The following is an 18,621-nucleotide window of genomic DNA, read 5'->3' on the forward strand; positions in this document are numbered from 1 at the left end:
GGCACAGCGAGACCCCCTCCCCCCCGTAGGGTAGACAAACACGCGGGGTGGAAGGTGTCACAGGTGGTGCTGTGAAGGGGTTCCTGTAGAATATCACCAGCACCTCTCTGCTCCACCCGGCCTCGTGCCCCCGTCCCGCCCCTCGGGGAGCACACAACGAGAGAAGGGGAGGGAAAGATACCGAGGAAGGGGGTTCCGTCCGCTGGTTACCACCCTCACCCCCCACTCCCCCGTCCAACACCGAGCGCTCCCCTCTCTGTTCCTCTCCCGCCGGTGGAGCAGCCGGGCGCCGGTAACCGACAGCGTCACAGCGCCAAGACGTCGCGGCTCATCGGGCCTCTCGGCTGAAAAGCACGGCCGTCCTTGATGGACGGTGCAGGATTTTTGCTCTAGACCATGGAGGCTTATATATGGAGGCTTTTGCTGGGTTGGGTTGGGTTCTTGGGTTGGGTTCTTGGGTTCATTCGCTCTCTTAGTCGGAGTTGGACGTAGAGATTGACCCGTCTCGTGTCCACACACTGAGTAAGAATGGCTAACATAGCTTAGCACATGAATTCTGATAAAACAAGGACACAGCGAGGTTATAAAACTCATCACTAACGCGGTTTGGTTTGGTTAATTTAACCGTCAATATCTTTAGCTCGGACTCAAATCTGAGGGCTCAACAAGTTAGAGTGTAGTGTGATAGTCTGCTAGATGCTTCATGGTCATCTGCAGGGGGCAGCTGGATCCCGAGGGAGGGGCGGGGGCAGGGGGGGGAACTTAAACACAGAGTATAAATACACGTGCACACACATCCAGAACTACACACCGGCAAACATGCGCAAAAAAAAGAAAAAGAAGATGTCAATCAGTGCCCCCGTTTCCCCAAAACAGTCTGTCCTCTGTTCAGCTTGTCGTGGTCTGCTATGTTGTCAAATCACTGCACCCCATCCACGTTTATAAGTCCCGGGGGTTGGGGGGGGTAGTTAAAGAACACGGCACGCTAATGGCTCGGTGGGGATATGAATAGAGGGGCGACTGGAAGGCGGCCATAGCTGGAATGACACACAGACACAAGCGCCCTCATTATGCTCCCCCCCCCCCCCGTCCCCGTCCCACTCTCACACATCTGCGTGTGATTATATTTTGTTTGGGCTGCTCGTGTTACTCCCAAAAGAGTGCGGCGTTGGCCGCCATCCAGAGTGAATGGGCCTCCTTTCCGGCCTGCGGTTCGCTCACGTCCGGCCACCTCTTCTCTTTTTTCCCCCCCGCGCGACCAGCGTGTCGCGTCCGCCAAAGGGTACGAGATGAGGATTTATCGTGCATTCTTTCCCCCATGCAGCCTTGATGGTAAAGGGAATGTTTTTGCAGCGGCAGCACCTGACGCCTGGTCTCCCTTCCTCTCCCTTTTTAGGACCTGTCCTGCATCGATGACCTCTCCACAAACTCCCTGTTCTCGTCTCCGGCCGACTCGCTGTCGGAGTACGCCGACGCGCAGTCCCTCATCAGCCCCGACAACCTGAACCCGGTGCTCACCCTGCGGGACGTCAACACCAGCGCCGCCCCCCCGACCACCACCACCACCACCACCGTACCAGCACAGAGGCAGCTAGAGGTCAGAGGGCACACACAGGAGTCACTACCAGAACCGCCGGTTACCCCGGCAACCGCTCAGGTGGAGCCGAGCGCCGGGTCGCGTTCGCCCGCTCTCCTTTGGGCCTCTTGCCGCGTGTTTGACCTCAACGTTACATCTCTGTTTCAGCCACACAGCCACGTGAAAACACTTGTTTTTGTTCATTAATATTTGATTGGATAGTGCATAAGGAAGGGCCGTAGCTGAGTAAGCAAATTCGTAGTGTGTATTTACACGGCGACGGAATATATCAACCATGGCTAATGCTCTGCGTCCGCAAGTAATCTGTTTAACTATTACACAAATAACACTTCTGTGACCTTTACTACAACTATTACAATAACTACAAGGATTAATGCGGCGACGTTTGGTAAAATGTGACCAGGTTCCCACACAGACTCCAAAACGTTAGTCCCTCTTTAATGTGGACTAGCCCCGTTTTTAGAACCATCCATTGCACCGATGAACTTCAGACAGAGACCTGAGGAAGTTACAACACTGTGAACTGTTGAACTTATTTTGCACACAATCGTTTTTTAAACTTGTAAATCCCTTATTCCCATTTTATTTACACTCAAATAGGTTGAATGAATCCAACCAGTATTCTTTCTAGATAGCAGGCCGATGCCCTCGGGGGGCTCGATCACATTGGCTCCACATGACCGACCTCTTATAGAGTCGCACGCGGATATAAAAAAAAAAACGCTTCGTCGCACATGTTCTTGCACACAATATGATTTTGGGACACAAAATAGAATCCTTGGCTACAGAAAGCCTGCAAGTAATAATAATTGTTTTAAAAAGACTTTCTCTTGAACGGGGCTCCATGGATCTGATCTGAGAACAGCAGCTTTGTAGCCGAGCGTTGATCCTGGCTCCCTGCTCTCTCGCTGCTGTTGAGTCCTCTTCGAATAAGATGCGTCTTTTTGATATGAATCTGAGAGCGTTCGTTTTCCTCTGAGAGCCTTTTGTGTTTTCCTTTTCATTCTGCCCTCATTTCACCCATTATGTTTCCCAGATACACACGGCTTCAGCCCTCGTTGGCTTTTCACCGCTAGACAACAAATTGCATTTGGTTGAGTGCTGAGCCATCAGACATCCATGAAGTCCCCACATGCTCATATATATATATACACATATGAAAATATACACGTGCATACATTCAGTGATTACTCGTGTTGTTTTTTTGGTTTCTTTTTACTTCTGAATTTTGCCACTGTTTTCATCTGTGTTTTGTGTTTGTTCATGTCGACAGCTGAATGGCACCAGCAGGTTTCATGGCTTGGCCAGTTTGGATGATATTACTGCTATTATCAGCACCCCACCTTTAGGAGGATTCCAGGTAGCCACTCCAACCTCTCCGGTCTGATGTTAAAACCAAAGCTAAGCTCTCTAATCAGACGCGCCTGATGTCAGCACATTTTCACTTTCCACTCCGTGTCTTAATGTGCAGCTGTGTTTGCAACTCAGGGTGGAGGTTTGGATTTGTTTTACGTAGCGACACCAGGAGCCACTAATCCGAGAGTCTGTGACGATAGCGGCTCGTGCTTTGCTGTAATTGTAATGCGGACGCTGGCTCGTCTATAGAACCGCGGGTGAAGCCTCGCTGCGTGTTGCACAGAGAATGGATTATTCCGTACATCGCATTGTCTCTTTTGAAAAGAACAAAGACTGTGTTATCAACCTGTCCGTCAAAGCGAAATGCTTTTGCATTTCCAGTTAGTCAGATAACATCGTGGCCTGAATATGTAAAGCACTCCTCTGCCTACGGTTGCAAACATGTTTCAAAGCTCCTGCTGCCGGTTTCACCCGCCTTTCAAATGCATTCGTTGTTTCACTGGTTGCATTTCCTTAATAAGAAGCTCTAGATGCTCTTTTTACTAACTCCGCCTCACCTAAGCTGAAACATCCAATATTCATTGATTTAATTCTGAATGAAGTCTCTCTGGTGTTCCCAGCTTCAGAGAACCCAGACACCCCCAGAGGAGGAAGAGGATGCCGAGGAAGAGGAGACCGAGGAACTGGGACATGTAGACACATACGCCGAGTACAGACCTTCCAAATGTAGGCTGAACGTCCACACACAGTGTTTCCTCCTGCCGCGGCGCTCATGCATTTAGCCATTAAGTGAAATTCTCCCTACTTTTTGCTCCTCCCTCAAACAGCCACTATTGGGATTTCACATCCTGACATCGTGGTGGAGACCAACACGCTATCCAGTGTCCCCCCTCCCGACATCACCTACACTCTGTCCATCCCTGAGCCGACCATTGACCGCGGCCTGCTGTCCGCTCTGCAGCTCGAGGCCATCATCTACGCCTGCCAGGTACACACAGCACACAAAGCACTTATTCTTTTTGCCTCCATGAATCTTTAATGTCTTGCTCGCACAGGCATCCCCGTTCATCCCCGTTCATCCTCGCTCATGTGTTTGTGTGTCCTCAGCAACACGAGGTCATCCTGCAGAACAACCAGAGGGCAGGCTTCCTGATCGGAGATGGGGCGGGGGTCGGGAAGGGACGCACGGTGGCAGGAATCATCCTGGAGAACTACCTTAAAGGGAGGAAGAAATCACTATGGTGAGAGAGATCTAACCCAGGGCCGTAAACCGTCAGAGCGCTTCGAAGCCGTGTTGAAGAAGTGTTGGCGTCATAAAATATGACGACCTTGATCAGGCCTTTCAGTACTTTGTACCTTTGTGTTTGGCCTCCAGTCTGTTGCTCATAGGTACAGCGAGCGTGCTGAGGCTTGTTTCTGAATGACTGACTAACGCTTTCCTTGCTCCTGGTTCAGGTTCAGCATATCCAATGACCTGAAATTTGATGCAGAGAGGGATCTCAAAGACATAGATGCACCGAATATCCCCGTGCACGCCTTAAACAAGGTGAGTCCAGCTTTCCGTGAGCCGTGTGACTATCCGAGCAGAAACAGAGACGGCGAGGCCTTGGACACGTTCCCATCTCACAAATACACCTGTGAATGTGTGACTTGTTTTTGTAGATTAAGTATGGAGACACAGCTACCTCAGAAGGAGTTCTGTTTGCAACTTACTCTGCGCTGATTGGAGAGAGCCAAGCGGGGGGGCAGCACCGGACCCGGATCAAACAGATCCTGGACTGGTGCAGGCCGGACTTTGACGGAGTTGTATCCTTTCATTTCCTCAACCTCACATCCGCCTCGTTCTCTAACACCCGATTGTTATTCCACGTCTGCGTTGCTTGCCCTTAACCCCCCTCCTGCAGATTATTTTTGACGAATGCCACAAAGCCAAGAATGCCACTTCTACCAAGATGGGCAAGGCGGTGCTTGACCTGCAAAACAAGCTGCCGAGGGCCCGAGTGGTGTACGCCAGTGCCACAGGTAGGCCCACGCGCCAGTAAGGCCTCGGTGGAGGTGCGTGATGCCGTGCAAAGCGTAGATGTCAGGATTTACATCGGTATGTCGTCTCTGCCTCAGGTGCCTCCGAGCCAAAGAACATGATCTACATGAGCCGCCTGGGAATCTGGGGCGAGGGCACGCCCTTCAGGGCCTTTGAAGACTTCCTGCACGCCATCGAGAAGAGGTTTGTAGCGCGACGCGTTTGCGGGATTTACCCCAAAAAGTGTTGTGTTTTCCCCGCATTTGCTGCTCGCTGCCTGGAAGATACCGAACACTCTCCGGGATCGAGTTCCCTCGACTAACCTATTCTCCGTTGGTCAACAGGGGCGTCGGCGCCATGGAGATTGTTGCCATGGACATGAAGGTTAGCGGCATGTACATCGCCCGGCAGCTGAGCTTCTCGGGGGTGTCTTTCCGCGTCGAGGAGATCGGGCTGGACAGCGACTTCAAACTGGTCTACAACAAAGCTGCCAAACTGGTGAGCTCACACAGTCGAGTTAGAGATTGAAAGAAACACGCGCGCGGCATTTCAAAGTGACTAACCACACGTGTGATCTGCGTCCAGTGGGCGGAGGCGCTGCAGGTGTTCATGCGTGCGGCTGATGAGCTGGGCCTGGTCAGCAGGAAGTCTCTGTGGGGGCAGTTCTGGTCGTCTCACCAGCGCTTCTTCAAATACCTCTGCATCGCTGCCAAGGTCCGCTGCCTGGTGGAGCTCGCCAAGAAAGAGCTGCTGGCTGGAAAGGTACAACTCACCGTTCACACCCCGAGTCGTGTAGCACGTACGAGCGAGAGGACTGTAAATGAGGCAGAGGAAGATCCAAGCAGGATGGGGAATTCTATAAAGATAAAGGAGAGGTTTTGAGGCTATTTGTTGGATGTTTGAGGGTCATTAATTACATTAAATTTAGCTGACCCTTTTATCAATAAGTGCATTTCAACCATAAGGATACAAACTCAAAAGAAAGTACAATTGTGATGCTATAGATAAGAACCATTATAAGTACAATAAAAGTGCTACAATTCATTCAGTCATAAGACTTTATTTTGTTATATTATTAAACACAATTTGACTGATTTCTTGGAAGGATGATTTAACATGTGACCTTGTGACTCCACAATAGAATCGAGTTGAGGTAAACGCAGTGGAGCTGATTTGTTTTTGGTTCACCTCCACCACAGTGCATCGTCATCGGGCTGCAGTCTACAGGAGAGTCCCGAACCAGAGAAGTCCTGGATGAGAACGACGGCCATCTCGACAGATTTGTCTCGGCAGCAGAGTGAGTGAAGCATTTTCATTATTTAGATTTTCAATTAAAAGGTTTCATTTCAAGGTTCGTCAGGCCTTTTCTTAACTTCCCCCATCGTTCTTCCTCAGCAATAAGCTTGAAATATTCTATACAGAGGGCAACGATAACTGGAGGAGGAGGGGACGGGGTGGGCGGAAAAAAGGAAAATCAATCCAAGTACCGTAAATAACAGGCTGAGCAGCTGCAGACGGCTGTGAAAGAGGGATGTGGATGAAAGGGCACTCATTGCTACTCTGCTATTTTAATATTGTATTTAAATAAATGTGCCTACGGTAGCTCGCCGCTGGTTCATTTGAAAGAATATTCACAAAAATGTCAAAATGCCTTTCCCAGGGCTTTTGTCTTGGGTTCCTGTCTGTCGGCTGGAGGCCTCATCAGTCTGTGGCTTTTCTTCCGTTTCATTTAGTTGCTTGATCAAGCTGCCTCACGAGGAGGAACACACACACACACACACTCTCTGCATTCTCAGGTATTCAGGTCACAATCCTTACTATTCATGCTCCATTAATCTCAACAATCTCTTCAGTTATTATCAGCCATTCGGTTTGAAAGCAAGAAAAACAGGAAAGTGAGGGTGCAGCTGCGCAGTGCTCTCAAATGGCTCGACTCCGAACCTCACGCCTGCCTGTCTGAGGTGTATTAGATCACACACACGTCCATCTGCCTGTTGATACTTGATGGTTGAAATCAGCAACATATCGGCAGTCTCAACTGCCGCGCGTTGTCGTAAAACGCTTGAACTGCTGGAATGTAAGTGTCCTCCTCTCTCCCTCTTCCCTTTCAGGGGAGTATTCCAGTCCCTCGTAACGAAGCATTTCCCCTCAGAGAAACAGAGGAGAGAGAAAGCCCCGGGGAACAAGCGGAAACGTAAGTGAAGGCCGGTCGCTCGGACCGCATGCAGCCCGGGCGCTCAGCCGACAGCGCTAACGGAGTGCCGTTTGTACGTATTCTAAAATAGCGTCTGTTCTGACCGATCAGGGAAGCCAAGAGGTCGGCAGCCGAAGGTGCCGAAGCACTCGGTGGACAGCGGCGGCGTGATCAACATCAGCGATGACAGCAGCAGCGACTCGGACGGCATGGACACCGACTCCAACTCCTCCCCGGACTCTCTGCTGGACAACGATGACGTCATCTTTGTCAACCACACCAGCTGCCAGACAGGTAGGGTGGAGTCCTTCGGCCGGCGTCAATCAGAGCGGTGCACGTCTAGACAGGGAAACAACCCTGTTGTTGTTTGTTTTTCTCTTGAATTCGTGCCTCATAGGTAAAAATAAATACAATTTAAGATGAAAATGTAAATATATATAGCATATATATACAGCTATATCTGGTATTCCTTCCTATACGCGGTCACAAGTTCACCGTCCCTTCCACTTCCCGTTCACAGCCCGGGTAGAGGAGATGAAGCAGAGCCTCCTCAGCAAAATAGCTGTGCTGGGAAAAGAACTACCTCTCAATACGTTGGACGAGCTCATCGATAAGTTTGGAGGACCGGACAAAGTCTCAGAGGTACAAGTTGAAGACACTGAGCCAGAAACGCCACAGCCACCGTACACATTCATGAGCCAAAAGGCGACTCTGTCACTAAATATTTGCTCTTTTGCAGATGACCGGTCGTAAGGGTCGGGTGGTGCGGCGTCCCGACGGCAGCGTCCGTTACGAGTCCCGGGCCGAGCAGGGCCTCACCATCGACCACATCAACATCAAGGAGAAGGATCGCTTCATGGGCGCGGAGAAGGTCAGATTCCGCCTCCCTGCCCACGGAGAGCTGGAAGCAATCTGCATCTCAATGAAAGGTCTCCGCTCTTATAAAGCATCAACGAGATCTCCACCTCTCTCCTCCAGTTTGTGGCCATCATCTCAGAGGCGGCCAGCTCGGGGATTTCCCTGCAGGCGGACAAGCGAGTGAAGAACCAGCGCCGCAGGGTCCACATGACCTTGGAGCTTCCTTGGAGTGCAGACAGGGCCATTCAGCAATTTGGTGAGTCAGGAAATACGCTCTAAAAACAGCAGTTGTGGTGTGCGTGTGTGTGTGTTTTTTCACATACTAGCAAAGAAAATAATAGTTCACCCAGGAGGCGCGCCGTGCCGGGGGATTTTTATACGTCTGCATCAGTAATAAGCGGGATAAATGTCGACCGCGCCCACATATAAAGTGCCTGACGATTAAGGAAATCTGCTTGTGTTAAACATAATCATAGATGGTACACGGGGAGGCAGCAGCTCAGCTCTGAGGTGGCTAGAGAGGTTCTCACGTAGTGAATGTCGGACACGACGGTGGATCAATTGTGTCTCGTGTCATTCCAGGTCGCACACATCGGTCCAATCAGGTGACGGCCCCGGAGTACATCTTCCTCATCTCGGAGCTGGCTGGGGAGAGACGCTTCGCCTCCATCGTGGCTAAAAGACTAGAGAGCCTGGTAATTATCATAACCTCATACCGTGTACCGTACCGTGTGCGCGTTGCATTGGTCTCCCAATCTTTTTCCACCGATACCTTTTAACTGAGATAAACCTCGTGGGAAAGGAGACCTTTTCATCCGGTTGTCCTTCGGTGAGAAGAATCGTCGGTAAACGGAGAGTTGATGAGGGTGTCGCGTTTATTGATTTTCACAGCAGCTCCGCCTCCTCTGCCCGCCTCCTCGTCCCGCCCCCTCGCCCTCTGCGTCTGTTACAGTACATCAACTTTTTTTCCCCCTCCCCAGCACAACAACTGGAAACCGCACGAGTGTGGATAATTAATAACGCAACGTTCATTTTACACAGTTATCAAAGGCTGAAGCAGTCAATTATTTCCACAGTGACACAGCGTGACAGTTCCTTGGGCTGAAGGAGAACTATCGTATAGTGTTTAGTGAATCTGCATCACAAATAGGTCCCGTCTTGTTAGCCCGTGTGACTGAAACACACACACACGCGTTAGCCTGCTGAATACCATTGCAACCATCTTGACTCCAGATCAGCCGTCAAGTCACATTTGGCCGAGACATGCCTTTTGTTTTGGTATCTTAAGGCAGAGCCCGGGAAGTGACAACAAGTCTCAAAATGTTCCTTCACCTCCCTGGCAGTTCATTTGAAATGATACGGAAAACATTTTACGCAAACCCGGCGTTGCAATTTAAAGTGGCGGTTCAAACTCCGCCTCCACCTCAGCTGTTTCGTCTCAATAGCTCGTGCAGAGAGCAGACTCACACCGTGTCGTGTGTGTTTATGTGTGTGTAAGACTTGTTGATACTCGTATACATTCAAGGAAGTATTTCAATGTATTACTTTACTTGAATATTTGCATCTGATATCAGTACTTTTACTTAAGTAAAGGATTTTCCCTCAACTAATTTAACATGGTGCTTTAATGGAAAACATTCACACTATTATCTTGTCTTATTTTGAAGGATTTCTGTATTTTGCCAAATTGAGGAAAAAGTTGATGCAATAACAAACACCCCACAATCATGTGAAATATATAATAAAGCGGGACCTATGAAACGCTTTGAACCTCGCTACCGTTAATACCGCTAATAACCCTGGTGCTAATCCACTCTGCAGGGTGCGCTGACCCACGGAGACAGAAGAGCCACAGAATCCAGGGACCTCAGCAAATACAACTTTGAGAACAAGGTAGGCAACCTTTCAAAATCCAATTCTGACATTTAAAGCATATAAACATCATTTAATGTTTTACTTCAAAGGCTTTGATCCCGCTCAACAGCCTGCAGCCGCTCTATCCGTCTCTTGCTGTATGAGCCGCGCGAGGGAATTTATCTTTTAACGATTTGACGTCCTCCCTTTTTCTCGCAGTACGGTACCAAGGCTCTCGATAAGATCACCAAAGCAATCCTCGGCCACATAGAAAACAAGGTGCCCCCTCCCAAAGGCTACCCTGTGGGCGAAGCCATGTTCTTCAGAGGTATGTTTCAGCCTTGGTGGATCTCTTCCAGGAGAACATGGAGCCGTGAAAACAAACGCTTGTTCTTCTGTTTTTCAGACATGAAGATCGGAATGATGGATGTGGGCATCTTCTGTAGGGAGTCGCGCTTTGGGATCAATACTGAGAAAGGTAGAGCACCCAAGAGGCCGGTACACTTAAAGGGGCAGTCTGGCTGTTTTGAGGTTGGGTTGCACCGACATGTAGTAGTTTATACACTAACTATGGATACCGCATACAACCAAAGCATCCCTTTAAGATGAAAATATATGAATATATGTACATATATATATATAAATATGTTCTTTGTTCACATGTCAACGTAAAACCTGCTGAGCTTACTGTGTTTTGTTCTTTTATCCCAGACTGCAGCATTACAAAGTTCTTAAATCGCATCCTGGGCCTGGAGGTCCACAAGCAGAACTTTCTGTTCCAGTATTTCACGGACAACTTTGACTACCTGATCGAGAAGGACAAGAAGGAGGGAAAATACGACATGGGAATCCTCGGTACGAGTGTTGATCAAAACTTTCAAACAAATCTTAAGTATAACAGAGTCTGCTAGTTTTAATTATGTTGAGTAAAACGCTACTGGCCTTTCAAATGTGAATTAATTTGTCCCTCTTGCGTCTGGCAGATCTGGCTCCGGGTAACGACGAGATCTACGAGGAGAAGCAGGAGATATTCTTGACGGTTGGAAATCCTCAGGACGGACAGGTTGTTCTCTACAAGGTACGTCGCAGCGCCCCCACCTGGTTTTAGAGGAGCCAAAGTGAGAAGTGTGTGTGTGGGGGGGGGGGCATTAGAAGAACATTACACGCCACCCACCAGAAGTGATCCCATGAACATCCATGCATCCTGAAAAGAAGAAAGAAATGCAAATCTTCTCCTCTCTCTGAGTAAAATCCAGTCGGGCTCGTAGACTCCCGGCGGACCAGAGGAGTGAAGAAGTTCACGTTTAATGGCAGCGAAGCAATTTTCACAGATTAAGCCGCAAATACCAATGACAATTTCCATGACAAGCTTTGCACGGTGCACAGCTTCTGCATAACAAAGAGACCTGATGCAACTGTGAGATTTGTTCCACATGACCCGCCGTCTCTGAGCTAACTCAAGGAACGACTTCTGCACCTCATGGTGATCGATGTCACTTTGCCAGCATTAAGACTGTTCATCATACAGGCTTAGCCCGGAGCTGGGGGGGCTGGTGGGAACAGGGAAATCAGCGATAGCTTCGGCTTTCAGTCGGCGGCTGAAGGCCAACCTGCATTTGACATTTCAAAGCCGAGAATGCGGCACGGCTCGGACCCGTTCAGCCCGTTTAGAGGGAGAGGGGAGCAGCCTCGTGGATGAAAGCAAAATATTCCTCATTATTGTTTCCCTCTTCTGCGTCTCATTCGTTCCGTCCACTAAACACTCTGCAGCGGTAAATCTTGTCTCAGTGACGCGCGACCAAACGGGGCTGTTTTTCTAACCTTTTATAGAGGAATCTGGCGGGCAAGCTGACCTGCAGGTCAGGTGACCAGCACCTCCCATGTCATGTTGCCTCTCATCTACCTGATCCTGCAGGTCTTTAGGCCGCGAGGGAGGCAACGATGGGCCGAAGGAAGCTTTTAGCTCCTCTGAGAGAGAGACCTGCGACTCAAAAGACCACAAGCCTCTCGGTTGAAACGCTGCTTGTGATGGACGGAACGTGTGGTAGCGTGGCGGCTTGGCCCCGCCTCTTTCACAGTGTCTGGTCCTTCTCTGCCCCTGTAGATCAGTGTGGACCGAGGCATGCCCTGGGACGAGGCCTTCAACAGGTCACTAAAGCTCAGCGGCTCCGATGAGGGATTCTACCTTTCCCTGAAGGTCAGTCCAGTATCATATTATATCATTAATACCTCGCTGAGTGAAACTTTGTCTGTTTCTCTTATCTGTACATTTCTCTTACTAGATTTACATTGTAAAGCATCTTTGAGTACCCATAAAAGCGTATTATTATTATTATTATTCTGTGTCCGCTGAGACACAAGGCGGGTTGCATAATTCTCTCATAATTCTCGTCGCCTCTCCACAGCTGCGAGGAAACCACCCGTGCGTGCTGCTGGCCGAGCAAGGACGAGGCAAGAACCTCATCGTCTACAAGCCCAACATCGGCAAGCAGACGCACCCCGAGAGCCTGGACAACCTGCAGCTGCGCTACCGCAAGGTAATTACCCCGTCTCTCTGTGGTCAAATCTGTGTTTCACTATGAATCCCTGATGGTTTTAAAATCTGTCTGGTTCACTTTTAATTAAATAACAAAAACGAGAATTCCATTTTGTAGTAGATCAGACTTTTTCTCCAGTTACTCTTTGGAGTGTACCGTAATATGTGGAGTCTGACGCCCCCTCGTGGCCATGAAGGAGTCATTGACAAAGAATCATCGACGTACCAATTAAAAAAGATAATATAGTCATGCGGAGGATTTCGTTCATTAAAGCTCAACCTGTTTCATCAAGGTGACGATAATTACAATCTCACTAAACACACTAAACATTTTTTATTTTGGTCAACAAAATAACAAAACAGCGTATAGAAAATATGGATGCTACTTTGAGTTGTCGTATGAATGAATAGTATGAATACATAAACATATAAATACGTATTTGAATAAACAAAATGAAAAATTTGAATATAAATCACTTGTTTCTTTTATCCAGGTGACGCCGGAGGAAGCGAGGGACAGCTGGGAGAACCAGTTCACCTTCTCCTTCAAGAAGTGCAGCCATGCCAACTGGTAAGTAGGTAACCACTGTGTGCCCCCCCCACCCCGCCCCTCTCCACCTCCGCCAGATTACCGACTCAACACGTCCAATCAGAATGCTACTTACTAGCATTCAGCCAGCGTGGATTAAAGGCCGGATGCCATTCCCGGGGATTTACAGATCGCCTGCGAACAAGTCACAAAAACGTGGAGCGGACTGTGTTCTGCTAGGATGGAGGATCTGATGGAGCTTCTCCGATGCCGCCCTCTTGAAAGAGGAATACGTGGGAGAAATTGTGGGCCTTTTTTTCTCTTTTTTTGTGCAGCTGCATAAATCATTAAATTTTCTTCTTTTCCTGTCCTTTTCTTGCAACCCCAGGAATGGGAAGTGCAAGAAGATCGAGGAAGGTCAGGAGTGTCTGCAGGGCATGCGCCTCCGTCAGTACCACATGCTGTGCGGCGCCCTGTTGAGGGTGTGGAAGCGCGTATCCGACGTGGTGTCTGACCTCACCAGCTCCAGCATCCTGCAGATCGTCCGCCTTAAAACCAAACATCATAACAAGCAAGTCGGTCAGTACAACCCCCCCCCCTCCTTCTCAAGTCAAATGCAGCGCGCTTATTTCACTGTTAAGAACACGGCTGGAAATGTTTTTAAAACGAATGAACCAGATGTCAGTTGTTTTGATGATAAAAACGCAATGCTGTCACTTGAGACAAAATGAGGAAATGAAAATGTAGCTGACATTCCTCATCTGCTGTTTCTTATGAAACTCCTGTGAGCTCCACGGTGACCCTGGCGGTTATGAAACGCCTAAATTGTTGCATCCGCAGAAGCCCAACAGTCACTTCACGGCCGTTCTCATCTACTTCCAGGTATCAAGATCCCGGAGAACTGCGTGGCCCGCGTGCGCGAGGAGCTGCTGCAGATGGACGAGGAGGTGAAGAGGAGACGGAAGGAGCGCGAGCAGCAGGCCGTCGAGCAGCGGCTGGCGGCCGAGCGCGCGCACAAGATGGAGCATGACAACAAGCACCTGCTGGCCAACCTGTTCAACCAGAAGCCGATGCTCAACCAGTCGCTCGCCCAGAGCCAGAAACAGAAGCCGAGCCAAAGCGCCCTGCAGAGGGCGCCGCCGGGGAGCGAGCTGCAGCGGCTGCAGGCGTCCCTGCAGCAGAACGTCCCCCTGCTGTCCCTGCAGAGGAACCCCGGTCCGACGCAGCAGAGGACCCACGGCGGCTGGCACGGCAACCCGGGCGCCGTCCCCAACACGGCCAGCATCCGCTCCAATTTCTCCCAGTTTTACCCACAATCCTTCTCGTCGCATTTCCAGCAGATGAAGAGCCCGTCGCTTCCGCTGCGTCCGACCGCGCCGTCTCTCGGCGCGTCGGCCAACAATCCCCTGGACGAGATCCTGGACCTGACAGCGAGCTCGCCGTCCCCGTCGCCGGACAGCACGGAGGTGGGGCTGAGCCTGGACGGCCTGGCGGGACACTCGGCGGCGTACGGGGTGGAGGACTTTAACCTGGAGTCGCTGATCGCTCAGGCCGCGCCCAACGCCCAGCGCGCCGCGCTGACCCAGCAGCCTCTCCTGCTGCAGCAGAACCACAACCTGCTGACCAGCAACCACCACCAGGAGTTATTCGACTTGTTGGACTTGCCCCTGTCCCCCCAGATGTCCACACAGAAAGCCAGCCCTTCGTCCTCTACCTCCTCCTGCTCCTCCTCCGCGTCCTCCACCTCGAACAGCCTGGCGGCGCACGTCCCCGCCGGCCTCCTGGCGTCGTCCGGCCTCCCCCCGACATCCTCCTCGTCCTCCCTGTTCTCCAGCCCGTCCTCGTCTTCCTCCCTGTTCTCCAACTCGTCCCCTTGCTTCTCCAACTATGTCCTCCCCCAGTCGGACTCGCTGCCTTTACCCAACGGGCACCCCGCCGCCCTGGACGTCCGCGAGGCCCTGAACAGCATGCTGCACGGGCCGGACCGCGGGTCCGTCATCAAGTACCGGCCGCAGGACTGAGAGCTCGCCTTTTATCCTCTTCATCATCTTAAAGCAGATTTTGTCTCGTTCGCTGCTGTCTTAGGATCGCAAACCTCGGACCTACCCCCCCCTCCTTACCCCCTCCTTCCTCCTCCCCCCTCAGGGCCTATAGTCACGTCACTGCCTGTCCTGCGCTCGGCTCCTCCCTCTTCATCCACCTGTAGCGTTCACCTGCTCGAGGCGGTTTCAAGGCGACAGCGGGCTCCGCCGCGTTCCGACTTCTGCACCAACGTGCGTCCTCCACAGTGAACGGCAGCTGTCAAACAAAGCAACAAACGCGCGCGATATTTGAACATACGAGCTGTCCGAAACAAACGCTCACTGACGGAGGTGTGGAAATCGTTAAAACAAACCTCCCGCTGCTGATTTTACGAGGTATGATTGGTGAAGTTGCTGGAAGCTCTGAATGCCTTTCACCAGTTTAAAGAAAACAACCCTGCCCCCACCCCCCACATCTTTTAGACTTTCCTTTGCTTTTACTTGCGCTTCACGGCCGTCCGTCTTGACTAAAACGAGGCTGTATGCAAGGCTGAAACAAAAGATGGCGTCGGACTAGAAGATGAGGAGAGGGGGGGAAAAAAAAGGAAAAACCCAGAAGAAATCCTTTTAGCTGATAAGCCATGAAATGCCTCAGTTTTCTTCTTCTTCTTCTTCTTCTTCTTTGGTTGTTGTTGTTGTTGTTGTTCATGCTCCCTCTTGTTTCCCTCCCTGCGTGTATGAACACTAGTGTGAGGAAAAAGGGAGAGGAAGAGCAGTCTGCTGTTGCAAACAGTGCCTTTTGGAGAAATCTATAAATGCAGTCTTTAAGAAGTCCATGTAGCCTAATGTACAGACGTGAACTCTTGAGCGCTGGTTTCCATTTTAATTTAAACACGGTATATTTGTATTTAACGTTTAGCTCCTCCTCCCGTCGTTGTTTGTGTTACACTATGCTGGTGGTGGACTTCAGGAAGAAGCCCCCATTAAGCCCGTATGTGCTCGTGTGATTGGTCCTTTTTTATTTTTGGTTCTGTCCGGGTCCTTCTGTCCCCGTTGATGCGGCAGTGTGCGACATGGTCAGTACGGAGAGGATTAAAGAGAGATGTGTCCAAAAATGTTATCACCCATTTTATTTTCATTTTTTTAGAAGCTGACAATAACATTCAACGATGTGGCTCCTGGATCGTGGTTTTCTCAGGAAAGTCTGCAGTGCTTTTTGCCACTTTTGACCACCAAACATATGGAAAAGTACTTTTTTTTTAAAAGAAATGGTGGATGACAAAGAATTCCAAGGTTTTTATTGTTTTGATGGCTGAAAAAACAAAAACGGCGTCTGAGACACACAAAAAAAAAGAAATCTTTCCATTTCTTGCATCAAGACTTCAAAATACAATTTGACGCTCACTGCGTAGGATCGCACATATTATAAAAACAACAAGATCTCCGAGATCCGGCCATCTGTGTGTGAAAACCACACGCAAACACGCCGGGATGAAGTTCACAAAAAGCAATAAAACCATATTCCACCTGTTGTGAGACAGAAATGTTTACGTGGTTCCCTCTGCATGGTATGAATCTCCTTATTTCTGTTTCTTCTTTTAGTTCAGCGCATTGTGAGACCTTTTTGTACAGTACGTTTTCACGGGACTTTTGGTGTTTTAGTCATCGTTATTATAAAAGTTATTGTTATTTATATTTAAGGGATATTTTAGATTTTAGACATGTTATCCTGCTTATTAGTGTAGTGAACAAAATGTTTTGGTCAGGGAAGTTTCTAGTTTTCAAGATTACTATAAAGCAAATTCTATTATAATCTGCCACCAAATACGATTGCACTGTTCTGTACCGCTGTACAGCGTCTGGATTCTTTCTGCTCATTTCAGTTTTTGCTTTCCTCGCGTGGAATTGTTTCTCCGACTGGTGGAGCTTTTCTTTGTCAGGCCTCGGGTTCGCAGAGAGATACCAAAGTGTTCCACAGAGTTACCGGCATCCAAGATATCCGACCTTTCGTCAATCTCAGGAAGAACCCCGCAGGAGGTGTAACGGGGGGGCGGGGGGCGCAGCGGGGGGGGGGTCCCGTGATGTGGCCGTGGTGAAACTAAAGCAGTACGTGTGCTCCTCTGTTCTTAACTCTGTGCTGTGACTCTCGCTGTATTTATGTTCTAGACTCAATGTGATGGCTGGTTTTAAACGTTTATGCCTTCTTAGGGCAAAGATCAACGGCTGTTTCCTTTGTTGAGAAACGTTATTTATTTTCTTAGTGAGTTGGCGTGGCCCCCCCCCCCCCCCCCCAATACGAGCCGCCCCGCCGCCCCCCGGACACAGGATCTCAGATTCGGATCTCAAAACGCTTTTTCTTTCTCTTCCTTTCTTTTCTCTGCGGCTTCTTCTCACACGTTTCCCTGGTACCCTCGTTAACGTTGCGTTTGATATTCCTCGTCGGGCACATTCCGAGACGTCAGTCTGCAAAAGGTTTGCCTTTGATTTTGTCACACAGTCACAGGAATAAAGCTTTATGCATTTGAGGGACACGGACCGCGTTCTTAGGAAGAGCGAGCTTTGTTTTGTTCCCTGAGGTTGATTGGTGTTCGTCGATCGTTTCATTATCATTTTGCACTAAGAATGGCATAATCAAGTTACTGTTCTGTTGTGGGTTATGATTGATTGAGCTTGTGGTTTTTCTGATCTTTGATGGCTCCGTGCAAAATGTAACCATCTCCCTCGTTTCTTCACCATATTACATTCATGTTATCACTCTCCAAAATAATTTATTGCTAACAAAAAATGAAACAAAAAACATGCTACTGATTGTATGTATTTTTAAACAAAGCCTATTTTTTCTGTAAAAAAAAAGATTAAAAAAAAAACTGTGTTCAGCACTTTTATTCTGGGTTGTGCTTTTGTTTTCTATATATTTATAATTTAGATCCAAATGTATATATTGTAAAATTTGTGCCTTTCGACTAATTCTTTAAAAAGGTTTTCTACTCATTAAAGGAAGGACTATATGAAATTGCAATCTTTTACTTTGTAAACAAATAAAAACTTGAAGATTGCTGAAACCGAGTCTTTGGTTCATTGTCCGGTTTAGGAAGAAGGCTTCAAAGCAACATCTGGATCATCACTCATTGATGCAGAAGAGTTACGTTTCAGGAAGTAAAGAGTAAAGTAAAAGATGACGGGAGCATCACAAACTTTACACACAATATGGACAGAACAAGTTTCTGCAGCATCACATAACATCTGGATATCACAACGTCACACGGTCACGGGTGGATTATTAAATAACTCATCTGGTGACTCGTCTAAAATCTACAGCAGCACAAATACAAATTGTGCCCAAATAATGACATGAATAAATGTATTTCCTCTCCTCCACTATACAGTAAGTCTATGTTCCCATCATCACACACAGCAGTGTTACAAAATCATTTGTAAAGTTGTGGCTGTTCATTGCTTTCTTTTTTCTTTTCATAGCAAAACCAGCCAGAATTAAGGTGTAAATTTGAATAATCTTACCCAATAAACGGAGGTTTAGAATTTAATATCAGATTTATTTATGAACACCAAAATATTTTGGATTAATTTTTCAACAGTATTGATGAAGGAAAAGTGGGCGGAAAATTAGATTACACAACTTGAAGGTAAATTCTAGT

At 48.7% G+C, this 18,621-nt stretch overlaps 1 protein-coding gene across 8 annotated transcripts in view; it reads left to right on the top strand.

Moving 5' to 3' along the window:
* The window catches only part of sbno2b (strawberry notch homolog 2b), a 45,855-nt gene extending 27,828 nt beyond the window's left edge, over window positions 1-18,027 (top strand). For 6 of the 8 annotated variants that reach the window (XM_040183591.2, XM_078108650.1, XM_040183593.2 and 3 more), the window contains 28 exons: window positions 1,397-1,597; window positions 2,871-2,957; window positions 3,574-3,679; window positions 3,781-3,941; window positions 4,061-4,194; window positions 4,409-4,499; window positions 4,616-4,759; window positions 4,858-4,975; window positions 5,072-5,177; window positions 5,318-5,471; window positions 5,559-5,735; window positions 6,173-6,270; window positions 7,085-7,167; window positions 7,279-7,461; window positions 7,688-7,809; window positions 7,907-8,038; window positions 8,146-8,281; window positions 8,608-8,720; window positions 9,847-9,918; window positions 10,099-10,207; window positions 10,286-10,357; window positions 10,591-10,734; window positions 10,863-10,957; window positions 11,984-12,076; window positions 12,285-12,416; window positions 12,910-12,986; window positions 13,333-13,523; window positions 13,827-18,027. In XM_040183591.2, the coding sequence (XP_040039525.2) occupies window positions 1,397-1,597; window positions 2,871-2,957; window positions 3,574-3,679; window positions 3,781-3,941; window positions 4,061-4,194; window positions 4,409-4,499; window positions 4,616-4,759; window positions 4,858-4,975; window positions 5,072-5,177; window positions 5,318-5,471; window positions 5,559-5,735; window positions 6,173-6,270; window positions 7,085-7,167; window positions 7,279-7,461; window positions 7,688-7,809; window positions 7,907-8,038; window positions 8,146-8,281; window positions 8,608-8,720; window positions 9,847-9,918; window positions 10,099-10,207; window positions 10,286-10,357; window positions 10,591-10,734; window positions 10,863-10,957; window positions 11,984-12,076; window positions 12,285-12,416; window positions 12,910-12,986; window positions 13,333-13,523; window positions 13,827-14,965 (4,470 nt within the window). In that variant the 3' untranslated portion in view covers window positions 14,966-18,027. The remainder of the gene's footprint in view (window positions 1-1,396; window positions 1,598-2,870; window positions 2,958-3,573; window positions 3,680-3,780; window positions 3,942-4,060; window positions 4,195-4,408; window positions 4,500-4,615; window positions 4,760-4,857; window positions 4,976-5,071; window positions 5,178-5,317; window positions 5,472-5,558; window positions 5,736-6,172; window positions 6,271-7,084; window positions 7,168-7,278; window positions 7,462-7,687; window positions 7,810-7,906; window positions 8,039-8,145; window positions 8,282-8,607; window positions 8,721-9,846; window positions 9,919-10,098; window positions 10,208-10,285; window positions 10,358-10,590; window positions 10,735-10,862; window positions 10,958-11,983; window positions 12,077-12,284; window positions 12,417-12,909; window positions 12,987-13,332; window positions 13,524-13,826) is intronic. The other 2 variants (XM_040183595.2, XM_078108651.1) reach the window with 1 other exon arrangement.
* Window positions 18,028-18,621: the final 594 nt, after the last annotated feature.

This window comes from Gasterosteus aculeatus, chromosome 8 (assembly GCF_964276395.1).
Source record: "Gasterosteus aculeatus chromosome 8, fGasAcu3.hap1.1, whole genome shotgun sequence".
Classification (NCBI taxonomy): domain Eukaryota; kingdom Metazoa; phylum Chordata; class Actinopteri; order Perciformes; family Gasterosteidae; genus Gasterosteus; species Gasterosteus aculeatus.